The 27,827-nt window shown below is 37.4% G+C and overlaps 1 protein-coding gene across 1 annotated transcript in view; it reads left to right on the forward strand.

Moving 5' to 3' along the window:
• The window catches only part of C6 (complement C6), a 128,765-nt gene that overhangs the window by 60,244 nt on the left and 40,694 nt on the right, over positions 1-27,827 (forward strand). Inside the window, exons 8-10 of the mRNA XM_004716938.2 lie at positions 11,869-12,109; positions 20,535-20,657; positions 27,369-27,535. Of these exons, the coding sequence (XP_004716995.1) occupies positions 11,869-12,109; positions 20,535-20,657; positions 27,369-27,535 (531 nt within the window). The remainder of the gene's footprint in view (positions 1-11,868; positions 12,110-20,534; positions 20,658-27,368; positions 27,536-27,827) is intronic.

The following is a 27,827-nucleotide window of genomic DNA, read 5'->3' on the forward strand; positions in this document are numbered from 1 at the left end:
ATAGAATCATATCGTCTGTGAATAACGAGTTTCGATGAAACACACATCATTCCTCTAGTTCCTGAATGCTTCCTTCTCCCTACTACCAGGACCCAGTTCTACCGTACAAATCTGGATAGACCAGACTCTGCACATTGGTACAGATAAGAGATCATGATATCATGAGGGGAGAGGGTGGGGGAAGGGAGCAAGGTTTATATATATACCACCCCCCAAGGGGACGAATAACAGAAATGTGGTGAAGGGAGACAACGGATGGTATAAGATCCAAACTAAAAATAATAATATATAATTGGTCAAGGATTCATGAGGTTAGGAGAGTGGGGGAGGGAGGGGAGAAAAGAGGAGCTGATACCAAGGGATCAAGTAGAAAGAAAATGTTTTGGAAATGTGGATGGCAACATATGTACAAGTGTGATTATTACCATTGGATGATGGGTTATTATAAGATTTTTAAGAGCCATCCAATAAAATGATTAACAACTACAACAAAAAGAATAGAATATTCCCATGCATGTTTAAGTCCTCATCTATAACTAAATATGTTTGCCATTTCTCCCTGCAAATAAATAGATAAAAATAAAAAATATTTTGATGAATATAGAAATCCTGTACAATAGTTCTATATATCGTTCCACTGTCTTCTAATTTCCATTGTCCTATACAAAAAATCATATTCAGAGCTGATTTTCCTACTTTTATTCTCTATTTGGAAACTTAGGAGATTTTGTCTTTACCCTTAGAACTTAGGATCTCTGCAAATGTTATAATTTCTATTAATCTTGTGGAGAACTTGTGATACCCATTCACTATATAAAGATATATCACCATCGTTTCATTTTTCTGCATCTGTTCATTTATCTCCTTCTGATGCTTGATTTTAAATCTCCTGAATATAGCTTTCAACTCTGAGAACATTACGAGAAGAGACTTGTATTTCACAAATTTAGATATTTACTAATGTCTCTTCAAAATGGCACCTGTTTCTCCCTAAAACACCTAAATATTTATTCTTTCCAAAGAGATGAATGAGGAGAGTGATCCTTGCTTCATACTACATGAGAGGCAGGAGGTTAGAGGAGGAGGCAGAACCGCCAACCCTGAGCAAATGGGACCAGGCCCTGGAGGGCATCATTTTACAGCTCCTCCTTCCTTTACCACAGTGCTGACTCTCTGTCTCTTTGTTTATCCATTATGCATTTACATAAAGTTGAATTTTTTACCAATTTATAGATACTTTTTATAAGAATCACATTTATCTTCAAAAGAACTCTAAAAATTAACAAGAGAAGATAGTTTTAACACCATTTCACAGATTAGTAAACTGAAGTCCAAACATTTTTAAATCAACAAATATGTATCCAACTCATACCATGGAGCAGAAAATATACTAAAGTCCCTGAGACTACATGTATTTACATGATTTTTTTAAAAAATCATTTTATTAGGTGCTCATACAACTCTTATCACAATCCATACATACATCAATTGTGTAAAGCACATTTGTACATTCATTGCCCTCATCATTCTCAAAACATTTGCTCTCCACTTAAGCCCGTGGCATCAGCTCCTCATTTTTCCCCTCCCTCCTCGCTCCCCCACATAAACCCTTGATAATATATAAATTATTATTTTGTCATATCTTGCCCTGTCCGACGTCTCCCTTCACCCACTTTTCTGTTGTCTGTCCCCCGGGGAGGAGGTCACATGTAGATCCTTGTAATCGGTTCCCCCTTTCCAACCCACCCTCCCTCTACCCTCCTAGTATCGCCACTCTCACCACAGGTCCTGAAGGGATCATCCGCCCTGGATTCCCTGTGTTTCCAGTTCCTATCTGTACAGTGTACATTCTCTGGTCTAGCCAGACTTTCAAGGTAGAATTGGGATCATGATAGTCAGTGGAGTGGGGGAGGAGTGAGGAAGCATTTAGGAACTAGAGGAAAGTTGTATTTTTCATTGTTGCTACATCGCACCCTGACTGGCTCTTCTCCTCCCAGAGACCCTTCTGTAAGGGGATGTCCAGTGGCCTACAAATGGGCTTTGGGTCTCCACTCCGCACTCCCCCCCTCATTCACTATACTAAGATTTTTTTTATTCTGATGATGCCTGGTACCTGATCCCTTCGGCACCTCATGATCGCACAGGCTGGTGTACTTCTTCCATGTGGGCTTTGTTGCTTCTGAGCTAGATGGCTGCTTGTTTATCTTCAAGCCTTTAAGACCCCAGATGCTATATCTTTTGATAGCCGGGCAAGGATTTACATGATCTTACAGTGAGTAAATTCTAGAGCTGGAATAACAATGAAATAGATTCCTTTTGTAGCTTATCTTACTTCTTCAGTTTTGAATGGGCTATGTGTCATAAATTGTCTTCCAGATTTACCAAATGGTTTTTTAATTCAGGTGATTATCACAATTACTAGGAAGTAAAAATGTTTATCCCCAGTCTTTTAGTCTCCTGATTTGGAATATCTTCACATCTGTTTTTGTTAAAATGTACCCTGTCATTTTGATGCAAGGTCAAGGATTGGAAATAACTTCTTTAAAAAAAACATAATTAGAGGTGGAAATGGAGATGATGTTGAAAGATGTAAATAGAGTTATAATTCCTTACATTAACACATGTTTTTCAGAAGGGTATACAAATGTTTCAAACATGATAGAGAACATGATTTATTTTTCATCATTCTCATGGAAACAGCAGTCAAGAGAGATGCATTGCATTAGTAAACCTGCTATATAAGACCTCTTAAAAGTGTTGAAACACTGGATCATAAGAAGAAAAATGTGGTGCTAGGATTGGAGGAAGCATGTTTATTAACAACATGCAACATGCAGATGACACAAATTTGCTTGCTGAAAGTGCAGAGAACTTCAAGCACTTGCTGATGAAGATCAAGGACTGCAGCCTTTAGTATGGATTACAACTCAATGTAAATTAGAGCAAAATCTTCACAATGGTCCGATAGGTAACATCATGTTCAATGAAGAAAAGGTTGATTTATCGAGGATTTTGTCTTTCTGGGATTCACCATCAATTCTCATGGAATCATTAGTCAAGAAAACATATGAAACATTGCACTGGGTAAATTTACTGCACAAAACCTCTTTAGGGTGTTGATATGCAAAGATGTAACTTTGAGGACCAAAGTATGCCTGACTCAAGTCATGATATTTTCAATTGCCTTATATGTACGTGAAAATTGGATATTGAATAAGGAAGACTGGAGAACAATAGATGCATTTGAATTGTGGTGCTGAAGAGAAATATTGAAAGTACCATGGACTGCCAAAAGAATAAACAGATCTGTCTCTGAATAAGTACATCCAGGTTACTTTTTAGAGGCAAGTATTGTGAGACTTCATCTCAGATACTTTGGACATGCCATCAGGAGAGACCAGTCCCTGGAGAAGGACATCATGCTTGGTAAAGTGGAAGGGCAGAGAAAAAGACAAAGACCCTCTACAAGATGGTTTGACCCAGTGGCTGTGTCACTTATTGATTTTTACGATTTTAATTACTTTTCTTTCTTTCTATTTTTGTCAATCACATATTTGACTTGACATTAGTTGGACAGATCATCTATTTTCAAGCCAAATTACCAGCTAACTCTCACTAAATCTCCAGCTTTTCTGATTTCTTCATAAAATCAAAACCACATAAAGGTAATTAAAACTAAACAAGAACTCACAAATAGTTGAAATAAATATGTGGTTTAAAAATGGAGCCTATATGGCAAAAGAATTTTTTAGTCTAAAAATCACCATTTCCAGCCATCAGGCACTGACAGGTTGAACACTGTGGCAGCCCTTATGCTAATTTGAGTTGCTCCGTGCCCTTCATTAGTTCCAACTCAGAGTGATCCTGAGTGAAATGGAATGAAACACAACGAGCCCTGCACCATCCTCACATTTTTGCTATATTTTTACCCATTGTTTCAGCCACTGTGCTAATGTCACTCATGGAGGGCCTTCCTCTTCTTTGATGATCCTCTATAAAGTATGATAGTCTTCTCCAGGACAGTAATCAAATGTAATTGTGTTGTGATGAAATGTTGAATGCTATTTATAGCCCATTCTGAACAATTGTATTTGTTAAGTCAGTGTGCCTAGAAGCTAGGCTGAATCCTGTAATATATTTTGTAACAAAATCTTATTATATATTGCATAGTCAAAATATTACAACTAAAAGGAAATCATTTAAGCACATGTAATGATATGGCATTGTCTTTTTAACCTAGAGTTCAACTCAGTAAAATTTCTCATTATTCTTTCATTGACTTTAGGACCTCATCGTTATTATAAATTTGAATGACAGTATGTGTACAAGTTAGTCCAGCAAACTGATAAATACACTCTTTCTTAAATTATTGCCTTTCTATATCTAGGTGGCAATTCAAAATCCAGATGAAATTCAAAATCAGTGGTATCAAGATAATAGACATAGTTGCTGTTGTCCTTGTCGTTAGGCGCCATTGTATCGGTTCCAATCCACAGCGACTGTCTTGAGCACTCAAAAAGGACTACGTCCTGAGACATGTCATGAAGCTGAATTCAAACGTTTATTCATCAGAGGGATAACACGTTTTATAATCAGTTTATATTCTAACTTAAAGTTTGGCCTCCACAGTCACATATCATGCAATACATCATAGGTGCCTTCCCTTACGGGTGGAGAGCTGAGTGGCATGGTGTCCTCTCTGCGTCGAAGAAGCTCTGAAACACGTCTGCCACCCGAAGGGTTTTTAGACATGGAGGTAAACAACTTTGCTTAGTCACACATTACATCCATGGCCCTACCTGGTAGTTTTGATAAGTTCTACCAGTGGGCAACAGGAGTTGGCTTATTGTACAATGAACATGACTCTGTGTTCCTAACCTTGTACTTGTTTTTCACTACACTTGCTCACATATATAACATGAGCAAGACAAACTCCATTTTGTTTTACTTTAAACTTTCAAATATTTTTGTTTTAAGCTTTGTTTTGAATATGCTAAATTTTTGGCTGGAATATATGCTGATCATAAAATGTGCTATCTCTTTGATGACTAAACGTGTGAATTCAGCATCAGGACTTGGTCCTTTCGGCATGCTTGAGACAGCAGCCTGTGCACAACAGACAGAAACTGCCTGCTCCTATGCAGTCCTCACAATTGTTCCGCTCTTTGAGCCCATTGTCATAGCCAATGTGTCAATCCATCTCCGTGAAGGGCTTCCTGTTTTCCTGCTTGCTGTCCCGCTACTTCACCAAGCATCCGATCCTCCTTCAGGCACTGGTCTCCCCTGACAACCTGTCCAAAGCCTGTAAGACAAACATCTCGCCCTTCTTGCTTCCAAGGAGCATCTGGCTGCAGTGGCATCTCTAAATGAGATTTTGGCAAGCTCAATTCGAGTCAACTGCTAGAACTAAGTTGTAATAAACTTGGAACATTATTTAATGTCTTCTTGTCTCAGATTCCACCCCTAAAATTGTAATGATTTTTTTATCCTCTAGCCTATAATGTTTTCACATAATTAATTTACATCAGCTCACCTGCCAGTCAAAAGCACTGAACCAGACAGTACCTTTGGTCAATCTCAACTCTAAAAGTCTGTAATCTTTGACACTGGTTCATAAACTTTGAATGAATATCTTGAAATACCCACCTGGCTACCATTGAGGCAATTATGGAAAAAGATTTTCAAACTAAATGTCCAGTTTGTACTGAAAAAATTCAAAATACTTATTCGTTTTATAAATGTCATCCTGAGATTATTCAATACTTCTCAGTATAATGTTGGCAAGCAGAGGTCTTGCCCATCTCAAAAGTACAATTGCTCTCATAGCATTTTCACAAATGATTTGAACGATACCTTCATGTTGGTATTTTAAAAATAAAGTTAATTGGAATAGTTTTATTTATGGGAATTCTCTCTGAATAGAGTTCATTTCCCATTTTATTATGTCTAAAATGATTAATTAAAACACAGTAGATGGGTGCTTTTTCACCTTAATAGATGACTTTTATTATTATAAAGCATTTTTTTAAAAGCTATTCACTTCTCAATTCATGAGCACCTATGTATGCTGTGTGAGTGTGTGGGTGTATGCGTGGAGATATGAATGTATATATGAGTGTGTGCATATGCATGTACAGTCAATCAAGTTTGAAATTACACTTGGAACAGCAGGAGTGAAACGTTTACTACCCTGCTTCCCCGAAAATAAGACAGTGTAAAAAAAAGGAAATTTATTACCTGTATATGGTATGTTGGTAGTTGTCATCACAAACTAGCATAACCAGACAAACTGTGAATCCTACAGTATCAAGAATTTCTTGTTACTACCATTATTTCCATGTATAACAATCTATGATACATTTACTCATAATCTATGGTGAATTTACTCACACTTCCTGTCTGCTCCCACTGCGCTGTGGCCAACAGTGAGCTGCATGGCGGCGCCTCCCGCTATGGTCCAGAGTCCAGAGTTATGGTAGCTTCAGGGGGGCCTTATTATCAGGGAGGCCTTATGCTTGGGGAGGTCTTATTTTCAGGGGGTGCCTTATATTTCAGCCAGGGGCAAAACTATAAGTAGGTCTTATTTGGGGGAATGTCTTACTTTTGGGGAGACACGGTAGGTTCTTTTTCCATTAACAAATCATAGATGTTGCTGTCATTCGGTTGTTTGAGTAAGCCAGTAAATAAAGGGAAAACTCTTAAGATGACAGCAGGTGAACAAAAACCAAAGAGAACTAGAAACATTGGCCAACATGGAGATACGTGATGAAAAAGTATTGTTAACTAGTAAGAATGCTAGTTAACTTCACTTCTCAATTCATGAGCACCTATGTCTGAAGGTATCATTCACCAAAAAGAACTAGAAACTTTGGCCAAGATGGAAATACATGATGAAAAAGTTGCCAAGAATCATGTTTGATTTGACCTACATCACCTTTTTTAAACCACAAGAAGAGTGTTTACACCAGAAACATGATTTGTTTATTCTTATTCCACAATAAACTTAGAAAGTATAGTGTTTCCAATGCTTTAACTTTTACATACTGCTAGGAAAATGTCTGACTGAGCTATGCCTTTCAATAAATTGGTAATAGCAGATGACTCCATAGGCTGAAATGATAAGAAAATCAAATAATTCTGTCTTCACTGCTAACTTTTCCATAGTGGTATGAATTGTTGATGACATTTTATTCAACAGTTACTTTATTTATGATTATGTAACTCAAGGATTCTTTATTTGTGAATAGGTAACTTTATTTATGATTTATTTTATTTATTCTTTACTTATGATTAGGTAACTCAATTAAAAAGACATTGCTGTTTTATAAAAGCTACAAATATTTAAGAATTGCTGAAAGAGTTAAAGACAACAGTGGTAAATGCTGTTATACATTCAAGGCAGCAATAATGATGTAAGAGTAAATATATATTTACATCTAGAAAAATATATTCCTAATATAAACAATTCTGACATATGTATTTTTCTTATAAAAACATAAATATGCCAAAGAACAACTACAGACTATTATAAGTCTCATGATGGACTGCACATTGAATTTGATAAATTAGTGAAAATGGTAAAAGGTATATGGTAGTGAAATCAATGACACAATAAAAGTCAACTGAGAGGATGCAGCATTTCAATATCTACTCTTTCAATATTACTAAAACATGCAATGTATGGTAGAACAAATGCACAATATGAGAAAAACTCATTACCAAAAATAGTCTGTGTGGTTAGATAAGGACAGGGTGGTTCTGACTCAGACCAGCACTATGTCCAACAGAACGAAACATTTCCCAGACCTGTGCCATCACCCAGTCACTACTGTGTTTGAATCCAGGAGACTTCATCTTGCTTTGTTGACCTTACAAACGTGAAATCCTGCCCCAGACTGGCCCTTCCAGATAACAAGTCCAAAGAATGTAAGAAAACATCTTGCCATGCTGTCTTCTAAGGAGTATTTTTACTGTTCTCCTTCCAAGAGAAATGTGTTCTTTCTTTTACCAATACATTATATATTCAGTATTCTTCACCAACACTATATTTCAAATGAATTGTTTTATCTTGATTCTTCTGTAGGCATTGTCCAGCATACATACAAACTCAAACAAACAAACAAACAAACAAACCAAAAAACCTGCACTACCATCAAGTTGATTCTGACTCACAGCCACACTATCAGACAGGACAGAACCACCCTTATGGGTTTCCAAGATTGTAATCCTATGAGACTAGAAAGCCGAATCCTTCTCCTGCAGAGTGCCCAGTGCTTTTGAATGTACGGCCTTGCAGGTAGACCAATGTGTAACCACAGAGCATTAAAGGAAACCATCTATTTAGTCAGGCATACCTGAGCCCTTAAAGTGACATCTTCGCTTTTTCAAACATTATAAAGTTCCGGTGCAGATTTTCCAGTGCGAGATACTGTTTGATTCTTGTCTGCTTTGACTGCTGTGTCTGTGGACATTGATTGTGGTACCAAGTAAATGAAATCTTTCACCACCACATCATTTTATATCATGATAATGCCTATTGGTTCAGTTATAAGGATTTTTGTTTTCTTTATGTTGGGGTATAACTCAGATCGAAAGATATAGTCTTTAATATCCATCAGGAAGTGCTTCCATTTTTTCTTGATTTCAGCAACTGCATTTATATTAACTGAAAATGACAGGCTGTGAATGAGTCTTCCTCCAATCCTGATTCCATGTTTTTCTTTGAAGAGTCCAGATTCTGGTGTACGGATTAAATACGTACATTAAAAGGATTCAACTCTGACGTACATCTAGCCTGGTTGTAACCCATGAAATGGGTCCTAGCTGCTTGAGTAACTGCCTGTGTGCTGACCTACATACAGATTTCCCCATGGCCATAATTAAATGGAATTCCCATTCTTCCCAATGTTAATAATAATTTGCTATCATCCACACTGCCAAATGCTTTTACAAAGTCAGTGAAACACAGGTAAATATATTTCTGGGATTCTTTGGTTTCATATTCTTTCTTTTTAAAATCATTTTATTGGGGACTCTTACAGCTTTTATAATACTCCAGACATCAATTGTATCAAGCACATTTGTACATATGTTGCCATCATCATTTCCAAAACATTTTCTTTCTACTTGAGCCCTTAGTATCAGCTCTTCTTTTTTGCCACTCCCTCCCCCCTCCCACCCTCGTGAATCCTTCAACAATTATATATTGTTATTATTATTTCATATCTTACACTGTCCATTATCTCCCTTCACCCATATTTCTATTAATCATCCCCTTCAAGGAAGGGCTATATATCCAACCTTATGAGGGGTTCCACCTTTCTCCCCTTCCCCCTCCCCAACCATCCCCCTACCATCATGATATCACTACTCCCACTACTGTTCCTGAGGGGTTTATCTGTCATAAATTCCATATGTAGAGAGCTCCTATTTGTACCCAGGTGTATTCTCCAGTCTAGCCAGATTTGTAAAGTAGAACTGGGTCATGGTAGTGGGTGCAGGGGGAGAGAGGAAGCATTCAGGAACTAGAGGAATGATGTGTATTTTGTCAGTGCTATAGTGCCCCTTAGTTGACTCGTCCCTTCCTTATAACCCTTCTGTGGGGGATATTCAATTATCTACAGATGGGCTTTGGGTCTCCACACCAATACCCCTCATTTGCATCAATCTAATTGTTTGTTTGGGATCTTTTGATACCTGATACCTTGTCCCATTAACACCCATGATCACACAGGCTGCTGTGCTTCTTCCATGTGGGCTTTGTTGCTTCCCTGCTAGATGGTCGCTTGTTTATCTTCAAGCCTTTAAGCCCCCATGCTATATCTTTTGATAGCTGGAAACCATTGCTCTCTCATCACATTTGCTTATGCCCCACTTTGTCTTCAGCGATCGTGTCAGGAAGGTGAGCATCAAAGAGTTCCAGGATATTAGAACAGAGTGTTCTTGTGTTGAGAGGCCTTGAATAGAGGCCCAAAGTCCATCTGCTATCTTAATACTTAACATATAAATATATGTGCTTTGGCCTCTATCCCTTTCATTATAAATTAATACATTTACATCTATACATGCCTATAGCTATACCTCTATAAATGGCTTCTGCCTCTTATTTCTTTTCTCTATTAGATTCTCTGCTTTTAGCCAAAGTCCACCTGGCATCAGCAATGGTGACCCTCCTTGTACATCCTCTTCTGAAAATGGCCTGAATTTTTTCATATTTCTGTCCATGTTCTTCTACAACCATTTCTTAATGATCCTTTACAAAAATTTACTTATGTGGGCTATTGACGGGACTGTTTAATAATTTCTACATTTTGGTGGATCACCTTCCTTTGGGAGGACCAAAACATGGATCTCTTCCAGTTGGTTTACGAGGTAGATTTCTTCCATATTTCTTGCCATAGCAAGTGAGCACTTCCAATGTTTATTGTTTATTGAAACATTTGAATTGGCATTTCATCAATTCCTGGAGTCTGATTTTCACTAGTGCCTTCAGTGGACCTAGAACATCTTTCCTTCAAAACCATCAGCTCTTGATTATATGCTTTTTCCTGAAATGGATGTGTTATTAAAGTGTTGTTTGTTTTTTTCCATGACTTTTTCTACTAATCAACTTTTGAACACCTCATAATGTGAATTTCACATTCTCAAGGAGTAAGTGTACTTTTCACTGAAAGCACAAGGTCCTTCACTGTTTAAAAGTTATGGTTCTATGGGAAAATTCGAGCATTAAACTTAAAAATAGAAGCAATAGGAAATCACTCAAATATAAACTTTTCAAAGGTACAAACATTCTCTTGAATATTCGATGTGCTAAAGACAAGAAAGAAGTGGAGAGGGAAAGAAGGCAGGAATGAGATGGCTGAGGATGCCTTTGATCCTTGGGATGATGTGTTCTTCCTCTTGTGCTAGCAGTCAGTTTGTGCCATAATTAGAGCATACAGGGAAATGGTTGTTCAATAATTTACATTTGCATTAAAGCACTTTTGCTAAAATATGTTCCTCACTCCATTACTATTATTCAAACACTGTAGTTTGCTGAAATGGAGATACAGAAGAAAGTATGTAATTTTTTTCTTAAATTTTGCGCATATGGATACACTCAAAACACTCAGTGGTTAAGGAAAAGGGTAATAAAAAAATTATGAGATTTTGTACAGACTACTGCAAACATTTTACAGTAATTCTATTCCCCATACAAAGGGTCAAATCAATTTGATGACACTGACAACAGAATTTTCAATTATCTTGACATAATAAGAAATTGTGAAAAGATGTTTTAAAGTATTTCTGCATATAGGCAGACAAGAATATATTTTTGCTTAATTTTACTCTTACAAATTTTAAATCATAGCAATTTTATTGTTGGAAAGAGGCATGGAATTTTATCTGGTGGGTAGCCCTTTTCTTATGTGAAAATTGAGATCTGAAAAATCAAATGCATTTTCCCAGACTGTGATATGTGCCTCAGTTACATAACTTGCATTTCAACGTTCCCAGAACCGTTCTCAATTATCTTTATCAGGTTTTAAATAAAAAACATAGCAGGACGCAGTCATGATTTGCAAGAGAGAAAGATTTATTTTCCTAATAATTCTCTTTTTTGATAGAAAACCTTTGTTTCTGTCAGTCACACAGTTTACAGGATGAAGACAACCTAACCTGCTAATCTGTCCGATGCTTTGCATATCTCAGGGAAGAGGGACAATGGAAAATAGAGTTACAATTGTATGTCACAAGATGCAAAAGAGACAAAATTGTTGCAGCACTGTTGTAGGAATGAAGTTAATGATCAATTGATGATATTTAAATGTTTTAAGTATTTATTACTTTAATCCTCTTTTTTTAAAACTCTTCTTCTCTTCCATGTAGGATTCTAGCTTCATTAGGATCCATAAAGCAATAAAAGTCTTAAACTTTACAATGAAGAGTAAAGATCTACAGCTTTCTGATGTCTTTTTGAAAGCACTTAACCACCTGCCACTGGAATACAATTTTGCTTTGTACAGCCGGATATTTAATGACTTTGGAACACACTATCTCACCTCTGGCTCACTGGGTGGTGTATATGACCTCCTCTATCAGTTTAGTAAGGAGGAACTAAAGAATTCAGGTATGCTTTTTGAAGCCTCAGTTTTATAACCTGTATGATAATATATAATATACTTTTCTGCCGGCCTTCAGCTATCATTTCAATTATTTTTATTACCTGGCTCTATTTTTACAAACCTACTTGCTATCGAGTTGACTCCAACTCATGGCAAACGCCTGTGTTGCAGTAGAACTGTACTCCACGGGGTTCTAACTAGCTTCTTTTTACAAAGTAGACACCATGCCTTTCTTCCATGGTACCTCTGGTGTACTTGAATCTCCAAAATTTAAGTTAACAGCTAAGAAATTAACCATTTGCCCCACTCAGGGACTCCATTGACCTTATTAAAAACTTGAACCAAACCCATGGTCATCAAGGTGATACCAACTTATAGTGATTCTATATATAGATTTCCCAACACTGTAAACATTCCCAGGAGCAGACAGCTTCATCTTTCTCTCTCAGTTGGAACTACCAACTGTTTTAGGCCAACTTTTATTGACAATTTATCTGACAATCATGTGGTTTATTATGCTTAGAATGGCAAATGCAAGCGGAATGGCATCATCAATATCATCAAAAACTAAAATATTTCAAGATCTTTCTTGAAGTACTATAGTGGCTGTGATAGGATATCTCTACACCTAAATGGAAGACTAGTTAATACAGCTAGAACATAATTTGTGTATGAATCACTGAAGCCAATGATAAAGAAATTGAAGAATTCTAACTTCTTCTGTTTGAAATTGCTCAAACAAGCAATCCAGATACATTGATAACTATTGGTAAATGGAATATGAAAGTTGAAAACAAAGAGAAAATATCAGTAGTTGGAAAAGACAAAAATGGATGTTGGAAGATACTCTGTAATTTAATTTTGAGCATAAAGTAGCTATAGCAAATAATAATGAACAGAAAAGTTATAAAGGCAGTTTGATATGACAAAGTAAAATACTATAATAAAATATGTAAAGACTTGGAAATAGAAAGTCCCAAAAGAAAACATGCTTACCATATCACAAACTGAAAGATTTGAAGAAAAAAATCAAGCCAGGAATTGAAATATTAAATGATTCCATGAGAAAAATATTGCATAATACAGGGAGTATCAGTAGAACATGGAACAAATACAGAGTCACTGTACCAAAAATAATTGGTCAATAATTGACTTCTTCAAGAGGTAGTGTATAATTATGAGGCAGTAGTATTGAAGGAAGAAACCAAGATGAATTGAAGACAACCAATCAAAAACAAGACTCCAGGAAGGGTAAAAAATTAATTGAAATGTTTCAAGAAGCTGATGCAGCACTGGAGGCCCTTATGAATCTATGACAAGGCAGTTAACTTATGACTATGAAAAGCAGTTAACAGGTTATTAATTGGAAGAGATCCGTATATCTACCCAATGAAAAGTGAGCCAACAGAATGGAAATATTATCAAACAATATCTTTAATATCACATGGAAGTAAAATTTTTCACAAGATAATTCAACAATGTTTACAGTACATCAACAGAGAGTTACCATATCAATGACAGACGGGTCTTAGCTGAAGGCTGACAGTACTAGAAAGATTGTTATTGACTACTCAAAGACTGTACTATGGATAACATGATGAAAAATAAGAGTTCCAGGAAAATTAATTGTACTCTTGGGGAACTTGCAGTTGTTGGAACAGAGCAAGGGGATTTTGGATAGTTTAAATTCAGAAAATATGTCCATTGGCAATGAGCTTTGCCAACAGCACAGAATCTAATGATAATGACTTATTTCCAAAATGATATCAAGTTAAGCTAACCACAAACACCCTTATGGAAATGAAATGAAACTAGAAATTTAGGACCAAAAAAGGAGGGAAAATAAATATGATTAGCCTCTGTGACTTGGCATCAGATTTGTTTCTGCGTAGTGTGGCATCTGGGATCATAAGTTACATATCACTAGTTTATCTAGAATGAGGTGTGCCTGCCAATACCAAATGGAGACCAATATTTCCCTGGAACTAAATTCTAAAAGGTAATTATATTGTTCTTGTAGGAAATAATATTTACATAGAATAATAATTTTTTAACAAATGAAATAGCAGCTTGATTTTCCTTTTCTTTCTTTTCTTTTTCTTTTTTTAGTAATTTGACTAAAAGTCCAGGATATTACATTAAAAATTAAATGAGGACTTGACAGACATGTACTTCATCAAAAACATACAAAAGTTGTCATCAAGTTGATTCTGATTCAAAATATAAAGAAAAAACTAATAATGAAAAGATATAAGAGATGATAGATATTATTCTTAAATTAACAGATAAATTAAAATACACATTTTAAAGGAAAGAAAAAAATAACAAAATCCAATAATGTTCCTGATGGAGGATAATGTAAAGAAAGAAATTACTTAAATGGGAATAAAAATATTGGCTTTCTCTTCAACTGTTCTCTCTACAGCAGCACATTGATAGGGAACTGCCAGGAGTTCAGGCAGGAGTCAGAAGAGGATGTGGAATGAGGGATATCTTTGCTGATGTCAGACAGACCTTGGCTAAAAGCAGAGAATTCCAGAAAGATGCTTCATAGTGTTTTGTTGATTATAACAAGACATTCAACTGTGTGGACTATCTTGTGGATAACTTTGAGAAGAATGGGAATTCCAGAACATTTCATTAGGCTCACTTGGAACTTGTACATGGATCAAAGAGGGAGTTGTGTGAACAGAACGAGGGAATACAGCTTGGCTTAAAATCAGGAAAAGTGTGTGTCAAGGTTTATCCTCCCCCCGTACTTTCATCCATATGCTGAGACAATCATCAGAGAAGCTTGATTATATGAAGAAGATGTGGATTGGAGGAAGGCTTATTATCAAGCTGTGGTATGCAGTTGACACAAGCTTGCTTGTTGAGCCTGAGGGGGAATGGCAGCACTTGCTGATGAAAATCAAGGATTGTAGCCTTCTGTAAGAAATACAACTCAATATAAGGAAGACCAAAATCCTCACAACTGGACCAACAGGTTAAAAACATCATGCTAAATGGAAAAAAGGTTGAGGTTGTCAAGGATTTTGTCTTACTTGGGTTAATGGTCATGAAAGCAGCAGTCAGGAAATCATTAGGTAAATCTGCTACAGAGACATCTTTAGAGTATTGAAGAGAAAGTATGTTTCTTTGAGGGCTCAGGTGTACCTGACTCGAGCCAGGGTATTCTCCTTTGCATCCTATGCATGTGAAAGTCAGACATCGAATAAGTAGGACAGTAGATGCATACATGCACATGAAGTGTGGTGCTGCTGAAGAATATTGGAAGTACCACGGACTGTTAAAATGATAAACAGAACTGTCTTGGAAGAAATATAGCTAAATTGCTCCTTAGAGGACTTCATCTTACAACCTTTGGACATGTTGTCTGGAGATCAGTCCCTGGAAAAGGACATTACGTTTAGTAAAATGGAGTGGTGGCAAAAAAGAGGAAGGCCCTCTGCAAGATGGACTGACACAGTGGTGGCAACAACGGGCTCGGCATAGAACCATTGTGTGAATGGCGCAGGATCTTGCAGTGTGGCACTCTCTGGTGCCCGGGTCACTGTGGATCAGAGCAGCCTTGGTGGCCCCTCGCAACAGCAGCAAGATGTACAGTAACTCATGAGGGCAGTGCTACGCTGACCTACAGGGCCACTGTGAGTCAGAGTAGACTCGGTAGCAGTGAATGAGGCTGTGAGGATCCCAGTGGAGGAGATCTTAAGTTTTAAAAGGCCAAGGGAAGAACTTTAGCCCATCATCAATTTAAAGATTCACATAATTTGGCTGATTTAATTTTTATGACTCCAGTGGTGATCTCCACTAAACCCGATGATTGAGGATTATTGGGACAGTAAAACCACTGATATTTGGAAAAATATACTGGACAGCTCCTTAATCTGATTGGCAAAGTGAATTCATTAGTCATTTCAAATGGTTTTGAGGCTATTTTAAGCTAGTCTAATATTTTTATGCAATTTCTTTGCTACACCAGTGGCAGTGGCTTGGTGACAAAGGAAATTTTCACACAATGTGAAAAGGGACAAATCATAACAAGAACATAGAGTCATTTTAAGGTGATAGTTGTATAAAACCAATTTACAACCCGAGCAGAGGTCCAAAGGTAACAAATATTTTCCAGGAGATGGTTTAAGGAACTTGCCTAGGTGATAGTCAGAGCAAAGTGAAGTTCTGCTATAAAACATTTTTGCCCACTAATGTTTCTTTACATTTCAATCATCTAATCTCCTCGAAGATTCAAGCTTTCATGTTAAACTCATTTCAAAGGATCATGCCATTGTGTGGGAGAAACTAATTTTCCATTAGGCCAAAACCTGAATCTAGTATTGGAGTCTGATAGTGTCCGTCTCACTTCTATTTTCTCTTTCCTTGTGTTGGTCAGTTTCCACTTAGAGCTGCTTTTCAAAAGTTCCTGAGTTAGATCATGAAGGTTATAATTGTTCACCAAAAAATCAGGGTAGTTTCCCCCATTAGTTCTCATCAGACCAAAGACAAGGCTAGAGGCCCTCTGCAGAGGATTTGAGTGTAATTTCCTAAATCTTTCCTTCCATTTCTTGGCTATGATTACATTGGGTACACAGAGAAAGCACTCATTACATAGATTCGAAGTCCTCACTCCTCTAGAGGTTCTCGAAGATCTTCAGCATTTTTTATTTATCTTGTAAATAAAGATCTTGAATTTAAAGACTCATGTAATTTTTGAATTATGAGAAATTTCAATGATTTAAGTAAGGCCTTTTTTTTTTTTCATTTTGGCCAACCCATAACCTATGAATTGGGTATTCATAACATTTTATCATTTTCCAAGTTGTTAATTCTGTTTTGCTGGAATTCTTTAAGAGGGTCTTATTATTAACTCAAAAGTTGGTGCACCTTTCTGTGGAAGTTTATAATGTAGTCTACATTTCTGAGGGAACTTTGAACTGATATCTTTATAAACTTTTAAATGATCTTTTTCCTGCAGAGGGGAATATTTAATAGTAAGTCTCAAAGAGAAAATGTAAGTAGTGAGGTAGGACAATTTTATTTTTTGGCCAAACGCATAATTTTTTGGCAGGTTCATTAAGACATCCAGCGTTTTGCAGTGCTGTAGGTTCATCTTATATTTGGTGTGGTATGTGAAAGAAAAGTAACTCAAAGATTTCATAGGATTGCCTCTGGAAAGGTTAAAGGTTTATGGTTCCAGTAGAGCAAGAGTTAGCATAACACAGGCTATGGTCACAGTTATGGTCAAAAGACAACTGCTTGACCAAAACTTTAGCAAGATTGCATCCTGAATTTTATCTGTCTAAGGGGCTCATTTTGGCTAATGGATTTAACTTGAACTTTCTCAAAACACTGCCAATGAGTCCATTTTTACTCAAAAATGACTCTATAAGAGAAATAGAACTGCCTCTGTGGGTTTCAGAGACTGAATATTCATGGGACTCGAAAGCTTCATCTTTTTCCCACGGAGTGGCTGGTGTTTGCAAACTGCTGACCTTTCAGTTAGCAGGCAATGCATTACCCACCACCCCACCAACGGCCCTTGACTTGAACTTTAATAACTGCTCAGAGGGATTAATGCCTTTGAAAGTAGAGTTTGGGATCTTCATTTGCTGATGGAGCATGATTTAAATGAGAAGAAACAACTACAGGCATCAATTAATAATTGCAACTTGGATGTATGAAATATGAATCTAGGAAAATTGGAAGTCATCAAAAATGAAATTGAACACATAAAAATAGACATTCCAGGTATTAGTGAGCTGCAATGGACTGAGATGGGCTATTTTGAATCAAAAAAATCATGTGGTTTACTATTCCCTGAAGGAAACAATCAAGATGAACGGTATTGCATTCATTATCAAAAAGGACGTTTTAAGATGTACTGTAATAGGATTATATATATCCATTTTTAAGGAAATCTAATCAATACCATTATTATTCAAATTCATGCACCAACCACTAATGCGAGTGATGCAGAAATTGAAGATGTTACCAATTTCATCGATCTAAAAAATTTTAAATATGCCATTGTGTTAGATTGGGTTGACTTAAGAAGTAAATTCAGTGACACTCATATATGTGCAAGAAAGAGTTTTATATCAAAAAGTAATTATGAATCAATAAAACATACAAGCCAAGTCCAACTGAAGTCCATAAGCCTGATACTAGTCTGTAAGTCCCTCTTAAGATTGACACAGTCACATGCAATGATGCAGAATTCAGGAATATTACAGGCCAGAGGGTGCAAAGCCTTGTGAATCCAATGGCAGGTCTCAGAATGGCTCGCTGGCATGAAAGTGAAGACACAGGGGGAGGAAGCATAGGAAGGTGAAGGCGGAGGGAGAGAGTGGCCCACCCCCAGGGAGCCATTTATCTTGATCAGACCTCCAAAGGAGGTCATCAAGCTGATTAAAATCCACCCATATCTTCCTATAGGTGCCATGTTGGCACAAAACTTAACTCTCACAGTCATTAAGATGCATTGATAATTATTAGTGATTGGAATGCAACTGGAAAAAGAGGAAGTAACAATTGTTTTGGTTGTCAGGTGCCATCCAATTATGCACAAAAGAACACTGCCCTAACCTGGGCCATCTTCACAATTGCTCCTATGCTTGAGCCCATTGTTGCCGCCACCGTGTAAAGCCGTATCCGGGAGGACCTGCCTCCTTTTTGCTGCCCCTCTACTTTTCCAAGCATGATGTCCTCCTCGGGGGAGTGGTTGCTCCTGACAATGTGTCCAAAGTTTGTAAGAGGAAGTTTCGTCGTCCGTCCTTTTCTCTAAGAAGGACTCTGGCTGCACTTATTCCAAGACAGATTGACTCGGTACTTAGTCTTCCCCAGCACCACATTCAATGCACCCGTTGGCCTTCCGTCTTCCTTAGTCAACGTCCAACTTTCAGATGCATCTGAGGCAACTGAAACTATCATGACTTGGATCAGGAGCACTTTAGCCCCCAAAGTAATATCCTTTCTTGTCAGTACTCTGCAGAGGTGTTGTGCAGCAAAATCACCCTTTCGTTCTCTTACTGCTGCTTCCACGAGAATTGATTATGGATCCAAACAAGAGAAAATCCTTCACAATTTCATACTTTTCTCCAGTTTTCATGATGTTACTTACTGGTCCACTTGTGAGGATTTTGGTCTTCTTTATATTGCTTTGCAGTCCACACTGAAGGCTGCAATCCTTGATCTTCATCCATAAGGAGTTGGAAAATATGGCTTTGATGACAGCAATGAAGCCCACGATTGCATGATAGAATTTTACAAGACTAATGACTTCTTCATTACAAATACCATTTTTTTCTGCAAAGCAAAAGACACATGAATTTCTCCAGGTGGAATACACAGGAATCAAGTTGGTGACAGCTGTGGGGAGAGACCAGCATCTTTGCTCTTCAACATTTTAAAGAGGGTTTGTGCACATTGAACCAATGCAATATGTCATTTGGATTCTTGACATGCTTTTATGAGAATCAATTGCTGCTTTCATGAGAATCAATTTTATTTATCCAAATAAAATAAAAATCCTTGACCACTTCAATATTTTCTCCATTCATCACACTATATATTAGACCTATTGTATTTTATTTTCTTTAAATTGGATTGTAATTTATATTGAAGTATGTAATTTTTATGTTCAGTAGTGTTTCATGTCCTCCTTGCTTTGACGAGCAAGGTTGTGTCACATGCATATCACATCATGCCATGTTATGCAGACAGTACAGCAGTTGTGAGTATTCTCTTAAAATTTAAAGAAAAGAAACAAACCCACTGCCACTGAGTTGATTCTTACTTGTAAAGAATCAAATATTTCTTAGAGCTTCTGAAACTGTATGTCTTTATAGGAACAGCAGCCTCATTATTCTCCCATAGAGCAGTTGCTGGGTTTGAGTTACCAACCTTCAGTTAATGTTCATACCACAGCACTACCATGGCTCATGAAGATCTTACTAGGGAGCTAGAATTTGAAGGGGTACCAATCTGCATGACGATGCAATTTCTCCAAACATTTTCAGCAATTTCTGAACAGCCATAAAGAAGATTCAGGCAAGATCTTTATTTCTTATGGTAGAAGGGAAAAAAAGACAAAAGAGAGGGCTTGGAGTTATTTGCAAGGAATTGGTTGAAATTAATGGCCATGAGATATAAGTAGAATAAAGGGTAAAATGAAGGGTTAAGAGAAAATACAGGAATCTAGAGTTTCTAATGTGGTCAACAGAATACTGTTCAACAGCCAATACTCTTGTGCAGGCAGTGTTCTTCATAGTAGATGGACTAGGAGTTCAAAGATGATGGCACAATGGAGGTGATGGCTTTTAGTATCCATAGGGGGGAAAATTAGCTCCAACAATGACTAGCATCTTCAGTTCCTCTCCCCGGAATTCTCAATGGAATATTTTCAATATTTTCTGTTTCTGCTCTGTTTTCTAGGTTTAACAGAAGAAGAATCCAAAACTTGTGTCAGGATTGAAACAACAAAACGCTATCTTTTTTTTAAGAAAAAGAAAGTGGAACATCGGTGTACAATAAACAAGCTGTCAGAGAAGCACGAAGGTAACAGAACTTTCACTTAGCAGCTCGTCCCGCATGCCCTGCAGTTGAACATAACTTATGTATCATAGTGTACTTGGCTGTGCTATTGTTTTTACTTTCCATTTATTTCATTATAGAGCCCTCTGTGTGTGGCAGGAAAGGGAGCACAAATAAAATATCACTAACACTACTTAAATTTAAAATTAGTTAAGATTTTCTTTTAGATTTTTAGATTTATGATCAGAACTCTACAACTCAATCATGAAGTAAAGATGAGTGTGAACCAGGCCTTCCTGTTAAAGTACTTGCAAAATTATATATATACAACCATTAAAAATATAGAATAACAAGACTCCATGTGAAGTATTTAAAAAGAGACCAAAGCTATGGAAATATAAATATTACCCACAGACTGCCATGGAGTCAGTTCCACCTCATCACAACACTGCACAGATTTCTGAGACTATTAGCTCTCGGTGCAAGCAGAAAGCCTTATCTTTCTCCCCAGGATCAGTTGGTGGGTTTGAACCACTCACCTTTCAGTTAGCAGCCTAACCCACAGAGCCACAGGGGTCCTTATGAGTACTACAGTAGAAGATATTTCTTCAATATTGAGAAAACATCACAGGCCAGTTCAGAGCAAGTCCATGAGTTCAATATTAGTCCATATGTCCTATACCAATCTATACATTCTTCTTTAGACTCACACAGCCATGCAATAGTGCCAAATGCAGGAAGATCACAGGGCAGTGGTTGGAAAGTCTTGTGGATCCAGTGGCGGTAGAGGCATCTCAGCACTGGACGGGGTTGCCACATGGCTCTTTTAGCTCCAGGGCTCTAACACCATGTGTGTTATCAGCAAGCATGTCTCACAGGGAGTGAGTATGTGTCTAGTGAGCTATTTATCTCCCTAGCACCTCCAAATGAGGTCATAAAGCTGTGACCTGATTGAGAAGCTAAAATTGACAACAGATTATGTAACTACTACATCAGGTTTTAAGGAATGACTTTACTTCCTTCCAAAGATTTACCCACCTTCTATGGGTTTTTATATACTAATTTCTTCTGATCTCCAGACACCTACTATACAGTGGGCATATCACCCAAATTCCCACACGCAGCAATGCTTCACATATTATCTGCCTACCTCATATAGCTATCATTACTGTGCAGTATGTTAATAGGATTCTTGTGAAGAGAGTGAAATAATCAATATAAGGAGCCTGAAATAGTGGCCAGCTGCTAATGAGGGCATTTCTCTTTCCTTTTCCTCTCCTACAGTAATCCCATCCTGACCCATGACATTGCCGTCAACACGATCAACTAAGTCAGAGACCTGGGTGTTGTCTTTGATTATTCCCTCTTTCTCACCTCCTCTTCCAATAATTAATCCTGTATAATCCATGAAGTGTCATCCTGAATATCTTTCTAAGCAATCATCATCTACTTTCTCTAGGCACCCCTACCATTCAAGTCCTCATTATTCCATTTTTATTATCCACACAAGCTTCCTAATTGATCGTAATGCCTCTACTCTGGCCTTTCTGCAATCTATTTTACAACTTCCTGTGAGAGGAATGTTCTCCAAGACACACCTATTCATAAAATGCTCCAGCTACAACATGGCTTCATATGGCCTTCAGGATACTGTCTTGCCTCTCACTGCTTTGCTAAAGCTAATGCCATCACCTAAAAAAGCCATATGCTCTCATATGTCTCAGCATGATAAATAAATGTTTCATGACTTTTTTGTTAAGGAGAGGCCATGTGATTGAAAGACCAAAGACCAGCAAGAGGCCTGCCTCTGTGCATAGCTAAGAACAGGCTTTCCTGAGCAGAGTAACTGTATCCTGAGCATTTATGATCCTAACATGTAACCTGTTAACTTCCCTAATAAACTCCATAATCAAGAGGAGTGTGTTCTGTAAATTATTTGTAGCCATTGTAACGCATTACCAAACCCAGCTGAGAAGCAGAGGGTGCTACAGGAGAAGGTGGAGGTATGCCTTACTTCAGCCTTATGTGAATGGACCTCTGGTAGCTGATGCCAATGGCACTTATTCTCCTTTTTCCCTCATGTGAAGTTAGAGGGCGGACACTGCTTCCATTTCCTTTTTTAAAGTACACTATAACATATAAGTGAAACACGCACCCTGCAGAAGACAGACTATGTGATGGTGGAGCTGTAAGATGGCACAGCCACTGTGGAAAATGATGGGAGTGTTCTTTTAAAGGGTGGAGATGGAAAGACCATTTGACACAGTCATTCCTTTATTGGAATACGCTCTAGAGAAGTAAGAGCCAATAGGGACATGCATACCCAGGTTCATGAAAGCATAAAGATAGAAACGATTGCTGACCTAGCAGCGAGCAACCTAGCTAGTCCACCAGTAGTCCTTATCTTAAGAATAGATCTCCCTTTTTTCTTTCCATTCATTTTGATCATAGGAGACTTTCCCCCCTTGTGGTTAACTTTATTCATTTTCTCAGGAAAAGTTACAAGTTGCTTTACCAATGCTGATAAATTCCCAAAGGGTGCTCTAGTCTGCCATAAGCCTTAACCTCTATGTCCTTGTTTCTAGCTTCCTGGGTCAACAAACCTATTCCTCTAATGAAATGTCTGGAGGTACCCTATTTTGCAAGTGAGATTTCTGCCCAAAGTCACTTGGCTTTACTTAGTTCATAGGCTAGGAAATCCACCACAATTTCTAGTGCTCTGGTTCTGGTGTTGCCACTCTGAGTGTGGTACTTCTCTGTTGTCACAACTTTCTGTCCCAGAATCAAAAAGGGTCAATGTGAAGTGGCAATCTGTGTCTAAAAGACAGGTTCAAATCCTGGCTCTTCTCTATTGATGATAATGGGATCCCCTTTTTCTGCTTCTGAGATGACTCCTTTTATACCCATTTGCAGGATGGCAAAACTGACCTTCATTAGATTTACAGGTTTTTATGATCAGAATCCTGTTACTTATCACTCAAAACAAAATTATATAATTCTATTCATATCTTTCCTCACCTGCTCTTACTCAAACCCATCAGACAAGAGACTTTGGGTGGTAGTTACAAATACAATGGCTAGAAGAGTATAGGTTTTTTTATTATTGGGAAGGGAGAAGCATCCCACCTTTTTTTTCAACTTTAGTAATGATTTGCACATAGAGTTATGGTTTCTTCCCATATAGAGTAAGTGATTAATTTTTCCATCTCATTCCAGATAATTAGAATCTGGATCAGAATTGCATTGTGTCTGTTGTTCGGTGAGTTGGGTGGTAGTCACATTTCTACAATATTAAATCTTCCTATCCATAAGCATTGTATATTTTTTCATTTATTTCTTTTGGTTTCTTGTAGTAGTCATTGTAGCTTTTTTGTGCAGGTCTTTTGTTTCTCTGGTTATATTTATTCCTAAATATTCCATCTTTTGATTGGCTTTGTAAATGATATTGTTTTCCTGGTTTCATTTTCAGAGTCCTATTTGTTAATAGAAAGGTCATCTCTGGCTGTTTTGCATATTGATCTTGTATCCTGCCACTTTGCTGAAACTTTAAATTAGTTCTAGCAATTTATTTATTAAGTCTTTGGGACTTCTGATATTAAAAATCATTTTATACTTAAATTCAGAGAGTTTTACTTCTTCTTTTTTACTTTGAATGCCTGATAGTTCTGGGTAAGACTTCCAACCCAACACCAAACAGGAATGGTAATCAAAAGCATCTTTATCTAATTCCCATTTGCCTAGGAAATGTTTTCAATGTCTGTCCCTTGAGAGTTATGTTGGCTGCTGATGCTGCTGCTGTTTTTTGTTATGTTGAGGAAATTCACTTCTATTCATATTTTTAAGTGTGTGTGTGTGTGTGTTTTATCAGCAATGCGTATTGAATTTTTTTTCAAATGCCTTTTGGGGGTCAATTGATACTATCAGGTGGTCCTTTTGTTTTATGTGGTACACTATGTTAACTGTTTTGTCTAATGTTAAACCATCCTTCCACGCCTGACATAAATGCTGGTTGGTTGATATCTGTTCTTTTGAGATATTTTGTTGGATTCTATTGGCTAGAATTTTGTTGAGGATTTTCATGTCTACATTCACAAGGTATCTTGTATTACTTTGCAAAATGGATTTCTATGCCATGGAATATTTTGAGTAAAATTTATGGCAGCTATCCTCTGAATGTTTAGTAGAATCTTCCAGTGAAGCTGTTTGGTTTCAGACTTCTTTGGGCTAGGAGTTTTTAATGACTTAATCAGTTTCTTCTTTTGCTATGGGTCTATTAAGGTTATCTATTTCAGCTTGTGTTCCTTTAGGGGGCTACAGCTTTTTTAGAAATCTGTACATTTATTGGAGTGCGGTTTTTTACACTGTTCTGTTATTATTTCCATGAGTTCTGTTGTAATGTCACTTGTTTCAATTCTTATTCTTGTTATTTGAATCTTCTATTTCTTTGTTATAATTGCTGGTGGTTTGCCAGTTTTAATAATTTTTTCAAAGAACCCGCTTATAGTTGTATTAATTCTTTTTATTGTTTTTATATTTCTGGTTCATTTACCACTCCTCTCACCTATATTATGCATTTTTTTCTTTCCTTGTAACTGTAGCCTTATTTTATTGCTCTTTTCTTAATTATTCAACTTTTGGGTTAAGGTATGGATTTGGGTTCTTTCATGATAATACTATAAATTGCCTGAGGATATAATTTTAAAGGGTTTTTTTGATAATTAATACAACTTTCAACTTGTCGTTCCCAACATGGTAGGCTACACGATTTTCTCATTCGCAGTGACTAATACCTGTGCTTTTCAGCTCAATAATTCTGGAGATATTGTTCTCTAAGTGTTCCATTTCCTTTTTGACAACCTCTAATTTTCCTACATTCATACTTTGTGTTCTCTGTGTTGCAATTTTTAGTGGATGTTTACAGCTGTGTATTCCAATTTTGAATAATAAGACATAAGTAAATGAAAATCCTGAAAGAGTCACCCCACCTGTATCATTCAGGTCATCTCGCTTTGAGAAGGCACCTCCTTCCCAGGGGTATTTGATTGTTTCCCATGCTGACAGACTCATCTCCCAGCGCTACATCAGAAAAGGTTTTGCTGCTTCTCCTAAGGTTTTCACTGACCAAATCTTTCAGAAGTACATTGTGAGTTCCTTCTCCCCAGTCTGAGTTATATGGAAACCCGACCTGTCCACCATGGATGACTCTGTTCACTTTTAAAATTCAATAGTATCATTTTAAGCAACACCCAAGCCACCACAGTGGAACATGTTCCTCCGCATTTCCTAATGCATCTCACTTTGGAATCATTGTACTGCTTTTCCCATAGAAAAAAAATATTATTTTCACCATTCTAGACTATCTTATTTTAGAACTCCAGGGCAATGGGTGCATCACTAGCCCTTCCCGGAGCTCTTGAATAGGTATGAAATTAATAGCCATAACCTGTATTCATTTCATCTTTTTAAAAATCACTACATTTTACTATTATTCCGTTTCTATCCATATTCACGTTCACACATGAACTCCCAGAAGAATGACCAAATCAGTCTTGGAAGGAGTAGAGACAAAATGCTCCTTAGAAGTACAGAGGGAAAAAACGTCGCCTCACATTATCAGGTAGACCAGCTCTGCAGAAGGTCAGCATGCGTGGTGAAGCAGGGGGTCGGTATAAAAATGAAGCCCCTCAATGAGGTGATTAACACAATAGCTGCACCAACGGGCTCAAGAGAAACACCAGTCATGAGGATGGTTCAAAATCCAGAAGTGTCGCGCTCTGCTGTGCACGGGATCCCACTGAGTTGGAACCAATTGGAGGACAGCTAACAACAGTAACAAACCGTATTGGTTAAAGTTACCTTTAGTCTTCAGCGTTGCTTTGTATAAGGGATATGTTTGACCTTAAATGACATTTCCTCTACAGAAACGCTGTGCCAACTCAAGATGTTGTTGTTCCTTTGTTTCCTTTTTGTTAGTTTCCCCCCTTTTCAAAGTTCAAAGGCACTTAATCCATTTCTTTCTGTAATTGAGAGTCTCCAGCATTGCAGCCATTTATCTGGATATTTTGAATCTTGGAGGTTTATGCTACTTCTGTGACATAGCTAATATGAACCAAAAGTCTATTTGTCATCAAAGAGTATTGGTCAGAGTAATCAAGGCTTGGCTTGTCCTTGCATGCCAGCCTTATCTGAATGACTAAGGCCAAATTACTTTTAGCAACAATGTCCACTTTCATAACTACCATTCAGGGTAATTGGGAGAATGTCCTAAGAGATCATGTGTATAGTACCTAGTATATACAAGATGCTAAATAGATGGTAGCTTTAGGGGTCTTAAGGAGCCCTGGCAGCATTGTGGTTACACATGGGCTGCGCCCTGTAAGTTTGCTAACTACAAACCACGAGCAGCTCTGCAGAAGACAGGACTTTCTACTCATGTGAACAGTTACAGTCTTTGAAAATCACCGGGGCAGCTCTTTCCTGTCCTAGAGGGTCCCTATAAATCAGTACTGACTCGGTGGCAGTGTGTCTGATTTGTTTTCGTTGTTTCTTTAGCATTCCATTTGTATTGTTTCTATTATTTAAATTCCCTAAAGGGAAAAGAGTGTATTCTCTTGCTTCTCACTTACCTTACTTAATACAGTGACACTGTTGTACTGTCTGATGCAAACGGGCCTTTATCAAAAGTATGAATTTACAATAAAACTCAATGGATAATTTTCTTGAAATCCCTTGCAGGTTCCTTTTTGAAGGGAGCAGAGAAATCCATTTCCCTGGTCCAAGGAGGGAGGAGTGAGCAAGCAGCAGCTTTGGCATGGGAAAAAGGGAGCTCTGAGCCAGAGGAGAAGATCTTTGCTGAGTGGTTAGAATCGGTGAAAGAAAATCCTTCTGTGATTAACTTTCAGGTAAAATGAAAAAATATTATGGGTCAAATCTGAAGTGGTTCAGTGGTAGCCAAACTGCATCTCATACTGTCCCATTTTCATTTCTCCTCTTATCTAATAAGGTGCCTTTATTATGCATGTACAATGCACCTCTCTTTCAGTGTTTAATTGCTCATCTATTGATTTTGCTATTGGAATAAACACATTCAGTAGTGCAGTATTTAGAATCCCTAGCATGAATGAAATACCAAAAAAGAGAGCTTAGTGAATAAATATATTCAGATTTGCATGGGATGTTACTCTTCATCTCCCC

This window comes from Echinops telfairi, unplaced genomic scaffold (assembly GCF_000313985.2).
Source record: "Echinops telfairi isolate 266 unplaced genomic scaffold, ASM31398v2 ScPeMD7_7469;HRSCAF=8507_1, whole genome shotgun sequence".
NCBI classification, from domain to species: domain Eukaryota; kingdom Metazoa; phylum Chordata; class Mammalia; order Afrosoricida; family Tenrecidae; genus Echinops; species Echinops telfairi.